General features: G+C 42.6%; 1 protein-coding gene across 2 annotated transcripts in view; it reads left to right on the forward strand.

Annotated features, from left to right (window-relative positions):
* The window catches only part of JAZF1 (JAZF zinc finger 1), a 171,670-nt gene that overhangs the window by 115,706 nt on the left and 47,123 nt on the right, over positions 1-8,841 (forward strand). For both annotated transcript variants that reach the window (XM_021713916.1, XM_021713915.1), the window contains exon 3: positions 3,573-3,769. In XM_021713916.1, the coding sequence (XP_021569591.1) occupies positions 3,577-3,769 (193 nt within the window). In that variant the 5' untranslated portion in view covers positions 3,573-3,576. The remainder of the gene's footprint in view (positions 1-3,572; positions 3,770-8,841) is intronic.

Consider the following 8,841-nt stretch of genomic DNA (forward strand, 5'->3'; position numbering starts at 1 on the left):
CACCTCAGCCTCCCAAAGGCGCGGGATTACAGGCTGAGCCACCGAGCCCGGCATGTTTAATGCTTTTAACGTGGGTGGCTTGTTCTTGCATATAGAAAGCATTTAGACAATATAAGCCAGAAATAGATTGCTGTCTATAGCTGACCAAACCCATGTAAGGTGAAGGGGTGACTGTTGTGATGATTGTTTATGTCTGAGCTGTAGGAGAGTATTTATTTCATAATAAGCATAAGTTATTAATACATTTTAACCAGACAGAAGACATGGAGAAACTGCCCTGCTTTATTTCCCCCCCCACTTCCTTTCCCCCCCCCTCCTCTCCTCTCCTCATGCCCTCCTCTCCCCCTGTCTGTCTCCCTCCCTCTCCCCTCTTCCCCTCTTCCCCTCTCTCCATCTATCTCAGCAAAAATTTCTATCTGACACTAGATATGGGCTGATTCCCTGTCATATCATGGGCTGATTCCCTGTCAGTCTTTATGGGCTGATTCCCTGTCAGTCTTTTCACAAATGGAGTTTCTGCTCTGCATAAGACCCATACTAGGTGCTTTCAGAGCCATGGATATGGGGCACATCCTCAAGAAACTTGGAGTTGGGGAACACAGACAAAATATTAAGAACATAACACTTTATAATGCTTGACACAACCACAACTTCTGCATTTTGAGCCACTTGCTACCTGATGGGCAGGTCACCTTTAATTCTCACAACAGTCCTCTGAAGTAGGCAGTTTTTATGATGTCCAAGGGCCACATGGGGCACTGGCTCCATTCAGAAGGGTAGAGGACAGAGCCACAGCTTATAGCAGGGCTGCAGCAGGCCGCCCTCTGCAGGAGTCTTTGCAGGCCGCCCTCTGCAGGAGTCTTTGCGGCAGCACGCATGGCAGTCTGTTTATGTGCAGAGAGGCCGGGGTGGGAGTTGCCTTGGAGTAAGGGACCTTGTACCCTGCTGGAGTCAACACCCTTGTAACACTCCACTGGCATAGCTCCCCAGTTCCCCATGCAGGACAGGTACAAAGTCACCACACTCAGGAAGCCCAAATCAGGACACCTAGCTTACCATCAAATATGTGTGGATGTCCTAGTCCCTTTCGGTCTGCAACTCACCGGTCAGGGGCCATTCTTATCGTATAAGCAATGTTGCCTAGTGACACAGTTGACATACCAACTTAGCAGGCTGACAAATTTAACCACAGATCAAATCCTCATGCAGAAAGGGAACATATGTATGTTCACTCCTTACCTCCAGTTGTTTCCATCTTACAGAGAATAAAGCTGGGGTTTAGAGAGGGTTATCAACTTGCCTCAAATTACGTAGTGCATAACCTGGCCAGGATTTGAACCCTGGCCAATCGAACTCCAAACAGCATGCTCTTAACTAAAAGGCAAGATATAAGAGTTTTTCCTACCCCATAGCATATCTGTGTTTATTCTACCATTTGAAAATCTCGTTTGAATTACCTACCACTGAGAGCAGTTGGGCTTCCTGGAAGAGGCAGCATGTTCATCCTATGATTTTGTCCACTCCCTGGCACACTGCTTACCCTGTTTTGAGAAGCTCAGCACTATGCTAGCTAGCAGTTCTACTTAGAATAATACAAGAAAGCACTGGTTCTTTGCTATTCCCTGCTAGTCTATATTTTTAGTAGAGGTTTATAAAGAAAAAAGTTTTAAGAGCAGTAGAACCAGTTTTGCATCTGAAAATAAATGAGTACCTGGCTACCAGGTGCAAACAATTCTCTTTTGCATTGCATTCCTTTCTTCTTTTTAAATTGCCACCCTGTGGCATACAGCCTCAGGGCTCAAGGCAAAGCTTGTAGCTTTATTACAGTTCAGCTCAACATATAAAATCCAGTTTATATATTTGGATTGCATTGCAGAAACCATTCAAGAAATGTGCCGTCCATGTTCCAAGTATAAAAGCAGAAATTTTAAGACACTGTAACAATATTACTGTTGTTTCATTGAGTGTTTAATCGACTCTAAGCTTTCACCAGGCATTAGAACTATCTGTCGACTTCCAAAACTTTATTGTGTAGTGAAGAGCAATTCTAAGGAATTTTGTAGGCAGAATGTGAAATGGGTTCAGTAAAATACCATGTTTTAGTGCAATGGAATGAGTTTATGGGGGTATTGAAATAGTCAAAACACAATTGATGAGGAAGGGGCAGAGAGAGGACTTGAGGGGACCTGTAGTGTTCTGTTTCTTAGCCTAGGCAGTGGGTGCAGGTGTTTGCTTTATTATGTAAACGCTTTCATACTTGCAATAGACTACTCTTTCCATTGCAATTTTCAAAATGCAACTGACAAAGTCTGCCTGCCCATAGTACGAAAAGATGGGTGTTCTTTAGGTAAGTGATACCATGTCATAGATTGTTTTTTTTTTTTAAATTGGAGTCTCACTTTGTCGCCCACACTGGAGTGCAGTGGCTGCTCCTGGTCACCGCAGCCTTGAACTGCTGGGCTCCGGCAATCCTTCCGCCTCAGCCTTCCAAGTAACTGGAACTATAGGAGTGTGCTACCACGCCCGGCTAATTTTTTGATTTATTGTAGGAATGAGGTCTCACCAAGTTGCCCGAGTGGGTCTCGAACCCACGGGCTCAGGCAATCCACTCACCTCAGCCTCCCAAGGCGTGGGATTACAGGCTGAGTCACCGAGCCTGGCTCATAGATTGTTTTGAATCTCCTATTACATGCATTTATGAAATGTTAAGTTATACAGTGAAAGAAGGACAAAGTTTGAATAATACTAACATAAGAGAAGTGTTAAAAGAATAGCTTTGAAGTTTCCAAAGTGAAGCTATCAGGAAGAGTTGTCTTTCCTTTTATGAGTGATAAAATCAGAATGTAAACAGATCTTTAACGGTGATCCTTCTTATACTACTCTTTTCCCCTCTTCTTGAATCTGTTTGGGCAGATATATGTAGTCCTTCTGTGCATGTTTCCTTTGTGAACTTGGCAGTGTGCTAGGAAGCATTGTAGGGGCATTGCAGAATCTTTGCCTTTAAGGTGAGGGAGGCAAGATCACAATTAGCCAAGAAAATTTTAAAACCCAATTAACAATTTGAGGATCCAGAGCACTACAAATAAAGAGTGGCCGTATATGTTAAGTAGGCAGTTAAGTGGAATAAACAATAAATACCACCAACCTGCAGATTAAAAAAGCAATCTCTACCTACTTAGGAGTGGTGGGGAACTTTGAAGAGGGGTGGGCTTCCTATGGGTGGGGGGAAAGAGGGGGAGCCTCCCAAGAGAGAGGAACTCTTGTAACTGAAAGCATTACAGTAGGTGCAGATATATATAAGTGCAGATAGATTCTGTGTGTATATATTTCCTGGCAAGGAGGATTTGCCTAGGGAAGAAATGGGCCCAACTTTGGGGAAACTTAAAAATCACAACCTAGAAGATATTTTCATTACATAAGAAAAGGGAAGCTGTTGTGAGTTTTTGAGATTGGCACTATGTAGTGACCAAGTTCCTTTCCCAGGATTGAGCACCTGTCAAACTCAGGCTAATGGTCATAGGTCCTTATGCTCCATCAGTGGCCAGGTTCCTGACTTTCCTTTGTTGTTTCAGATTCATGACAGATGCTGCCCGCCGAGAGCAGGAATCCCTAAAGAAGAAGATTCAACCCAAGCTCTCGCTGACCCTATCCAGCTCAGTGTCTCGAGGGAATGTGTCCACTCCCCCACGCCACAGCAGTGGAAGCCTTACTCCCCCTGTGACCCCACCCATCACCCCCTCCTCTTCATTCCGAAGCAGCACTCCAACAGGTGAGTGGCTTGGCCAACTACCTTGAGAAGGAACAGTGTGTGTGTGTGTGTGTGTGTGTGTGTGTGTGTGTGAGAGAGAGAGAGAGAGAGAGAGAGAGAGAGAGAGAGAGAGAGAATATGAATATGCTGGGGGAAGGAGGGGACCTGGACAGTTGATAACTTAGACTTGCCAGTTCTTTGACCCTATATTGGTCTGAGTATATTGATTCATTCATCTATTCATTATTGAAGAAATATTTATATATTATTGCTAATATGCATGTGATCATTGTTTTATAGATGTACTGTTAATACATTTCCCATTTATACTGTGCATACACATATATATGCCATATTTTATGATGGCAATTTAAAAATGGGCTTTACAATATATGGTTTTATCACATGGTTTAGGTTTACAACTAAATATATCATGAACATTTTCTTTCTTTTGCTGCAACAGTTGAAATAATTGCATAGTTTGGAGAAAGCATAATTGATTGAGCCATCTTGTATTTCCAAGGAGACCTTACTGTTTTTACAGTGTCTTGAGAACAAAGGGGAGTCCTTGTCTTATATAAAGCTTTTATAGATAATGGAAACCTGCCTTTCAATTTAGCCTTTTAACTTGTTTCTCTTCACCCACCTAATCATCAGTCAAGTAATCCATTTTATTTTTTCCAGTCTGCATCTCCCATTTGCTTCCCCTTTCCTACCTCATCTTTCTGGCGCACATGCCGATTTCTATTACTTCAGCATTCCTGCCTCCTCCATCTTTCCTTTCAAAGATACTCTCTTAATTGACTTTGATCAGCTCCACTCAAAACTTTATCCTTAGTTCCACATTAGGGATAGCCTTTAATAATCTGAAGATAAAATTCAGTTGTTTAAAAGAAAATATAAGACCTTGGTAGAGTTACATGTATCAAGAAATTAGAACTTGGGCACAAGGTAGGTGTGACTGACCCTGTTTTTTGTTTGTTTTTTTGAGTTGGAGTCTCACTCTGTCGCCCAGACTGGAGTGCAGTGGACGCTCCCGGCCACCGTAGCCTCGGCCTGCTGGGCTCCGGCGATTCTTCCGCCTCAGCCTTCCAAGTAGCTGGAACTACAGGCGTGTGCTACCACACCCAGCTAATTTTTGATTTATTGTAGAGATGAGGTCTCGCCAAGTTGCCCAGTCAGATCTCGAACCCACGGGCTCAAGCAATCCACTCACCTCAGCCTCCCAAAGCGTGGGATTACAGGCTGAGCCACCGAGCTCTGCTGACCCTTTTTTTTAAAAGCAGTTTTTTGGGGGAAGGCAGGGCAGAAGTAAGAAGTCGTTGGTACTTCAAGGAAGTGTTAGAAACCATTATGGAATTTTATTCACTATTTTAAGGCAACTAAAAAATGATTGCCTTTCAGTTAGGACATTGGAGCAGCACCCTTTACTGGTCATGAAATTACATGATATCTAAACTTGTATTCCTAGAAAAAGGCAAATGTGATTAGTAGTACCTTTGTACAGGAAAGCCAGCTAGCATGAACGTGGTACAAGCAGACGGTGGTGAGGTGTACCTCTGCTACATGGCCATCACAGCCAGGTAGAAATGTCTAAGGAAAGCAGTGGAACTGCCCATACCAGGGTCTGCACAGGGAACACTTTGTGAGCAGCCAGGCATCTTGGGGCACAGACCCACAGCTCTCTTTGCATACAGCATGCTCCCAGTTGCTTAGGTAGAGGGGGACGGGCATAAAATAACCTCAGCAAGCAGGCTCCCCCATTCAGACAACAGGTTCTGTTTGGCGCCTTACTGTCCCATATTTCCTTGGATGGAACAATCTGGAAAGACTGAGGACGAATGGCAGACTCCTCCTGGAACTGAATACTATCATCTCAGAAAGCCAGATCTCCCTGAGATAGACATGCAAGTTCACCACCAGATTGGTGGCCCAACCTGGCAACTAATCCCAGTTTCAAATGCTTTGGAATTGTCCATGATCAAAATCACACTGGAAGAGAAGCAGTCCATCTTCTCACAGTCCATAGTTCTTAATAATTTAGGGAGCAAAATGGTAACATGGCTGAAATTCACAGAGTCACTGCCAAAACACCCAAAGAAAACATTACTTGTGCAAAATAAAGTGCAAATGGTAATTTAAAAAGAAAAATATCCCAGATGAGAAATATGCTTTCCCCAGAAGGTCTTAGCAGAAGTAGCAGCCAAGATGCCCCATTTCATATATATCATTTAAAGCCCTTATCATTTGTTATGTATAGATGAAGTGATACAATGTCTTAAGTTTACTTCAGTCAGGTGGAGGAGTAGATGAAATAAGATTGCTGTGTTTATTATTGCTGAAGCTGAGTGATGGGTATGTGGCATTTATTATACCATTCTCTCTAATTTTGCTTATTTGACTGAAAACAGAACTGCATTTCGAATGCCTCCTATGTGCTGTGGAGGATGTTGGGATTCTAGGGAGCCAACAAGAACACCCTTGTCTTCCTCTCCCAAATGTGGAAGTGATGAAAAAACAAAATGGGAGTCAGAGATGAAGATCAAACTATCAGCTCTGTTAGTGTATAAAGCTGAACTGCAGAATGGACCTTGGATGTGGGACAACTGGGTTTCTTAGTAAGCCTTCCTTGAATTCAACTTATTTCCCAAACTGCCCTTTGAATCTTGCCCCAGGGTGTGAGCTAGGCAGAGAGCACTCTGGGCCCTGAGCTGAGTGTGCTCAGGCATTTCTCCCAGGACATGCTCCATTAAGTCACTGCTCCCCCATGGGTAGAAAGGTCCCTCTTTTTTCCTGTCTGAGAAACAAAGAATATATTTCTCTTCCCTCAGTAGGAGTGTAGATAGTCATTATTCAAATAAATACACAAATAATCATGATAAGCACTTGTAATCATGACAAGTGCTATATAGAAGAACTCTGTGATATGAGAGTATTCAGAGAGAAATTTAACCCGGTCAGGAATACCTTCTCTTGAAAGATAAATAGGGATTGAGTAAGTACAGAGAGGAAGGAGGAACAGTGTTCCAAGGGGAACATTTTGCGAAGGTCCTGTGACAGAGAAAAACCCCAGGTGCCGAAAGCTGGCCAAGTGGCCAGGTATAAGATGAGACTGAGGAGGGAGGCAGGGACTCTAGGTCATTGTGGATCTTAGTAAAGATTTTTGCCAAATCTAAGAGCAAATAGAAGCTGCTTCTAATCACACCATCATCTCCTTAGCATCACCCCCTCACCAATAAGTAAAATTGTTAATTTCATCTTTCAGTTTATTTCCCTTTCATCCACTTCCCATCATGCAAGGTGACTACAGTAGTATTTCTCAAAGTTGCTCTGATTAGGGGAACCTCTTTTTCTTTTCTTTTCTTTTTTTTCCTCTTCCTTTTGAGAGATAGGGTTGCCGGGCTCGGTGGCTCAGCCTGTAATCTCGCGCTTTGGGAGGCTGAGGTGAGTGGATTTCCTGAGGCCGTGGGTTTGAGACCCACCTGGGCAACTTGGAGAGACCTCATCTCTACAATAAATCAAAAAATTAGCCGGGCATTGTAGCGCGCGCCTGTAGTTCCAGCTACTTGGAAGGCTGAGGCGGAAAGATCTCTGGAGCCCAGCAGGTCGAGGCTGCGGTGACTGGGAGCGGCCACTGCACTCCAGTCTGGGTGACAGAGTGAGACTCCAACTCAAAAAAAAAAAAGAGAGAGATAGGGTCTCACTGCAATCTCAAACTCTTGAGGTCAAGCGATCCTTCTATCTACCTCAGCCTCCTGTGTAACTGGGACTACAGGTGCACACTACCATGCCCAGCTATTTTTTTTTTTAATTTTTGTCAAGATGGGGTCTCATTATGTTGCCCCAGCTGGTCTCAAACTCCTGGCTTCAAGTGATCTTCCTGCCTTGGCCTCCCAAAGAGCTGGGATTACAGGCATGAACACTAACACCACCCACACCTGGCCCTGGGTCCTCTTTTCCTATGGGGCATCTCAGGGTATTCATGGTTGACTCCCTGTATTCAATCAGAATTGAACATTTGAGGACAAGAGAAGTGTGAGAGGTAGATGGACCACAGTTCCTGCTTGAACTTCTTCCTTTACAAATGGTGTCAACCTAGGCAAGTCACTGATACTCATTGTATAGATTTTGTATAAGAGTTAAGTGTAGTAGCACATGTGTGACCAGCATTCAACAAATGTTTATCTCTTTGGTCTGAGGTTTTCAACTAATTACTTTAGAAATAGAGTCAAGGTCATTCATCCAGAGGATAAGTTGGTTCATTTATGTTGGGCATTAGTCCATTTCCTTGCATAGGCCACCATGTTTCCCTTATATTTTAGTTTGTGAAGATTGACTTTCCAGGATCTTTGCATATATTTATGTTATAAATCTAAGGAATGAAAGAGCATGTAGTGAAATTCTGCAATCTGCTTTTTGGGGTATTTCTATAATATTTGTTTATAATATGAATTATGGGGGCAGTCTCCAGCTAGGTGTGTTTTATACCTGAGGTAATAGGAACTGACTCATGTCCAACACCAGATAACTCTGCCCCAATTAGTAACGGGTGCCTTAGGACTCCATGAAAATAGAGACAGCTTAAAAGTGAGAGTTTATTATTTTTCATGTAAGAATGTTTGGAAGAAATGGAATCATTTCCTTTCCTTCAGACATAAAGAAATCTTTCTGACACCTTGCCTATTTTAGCAATTTCCCACTGAGAGAATTAATTTATGTTGTGGTAGAGATGTATCATTTTCAATCTGTCAAGATCATTGGTAAGTTATTTGCTGCTTGAAGAACATTCCATGTAAACATCAAAAATTAGCAGGGGAAATGGTTTCTTAAACCCCTACCATGTATAGTTTTGATTGTATACATTTTTCAGTGTTTGGAATGTTATTTTACCTGTAGTTAGAGAGATTAGCTTATTTTGCCTGACTAATATAGTTTCAGTCACTTTCATTGCCAGGTTATAAAATTCCACATTTTCTACCTCCTTAATTCACTCTTCTAAGTTCCATATTCAAGGTGCATTCCTGATTCAGAAGGAATAGTCATCTTGTAGGAACGTCATGTATGAAACATTCTTTTTTTTTTTTTTTTTTTTG

Source organism: Carlito syrichta, unplaced genomic scaffold, assembly GCF_000164805.1.
Source record: "Carlito syrichta isolate Samal-C Ts95f unplaced genomic scaffold, Tarsius_syrichta-2.0.1 Scaffold304800, whole genome shotgun sequence".
Classification (NCBI taxonomy): Eukaryota; Metazoa; Chordata; class Mammalia; order Primates; family Tarsiidae; genus Carlito; species Carlito syrichta.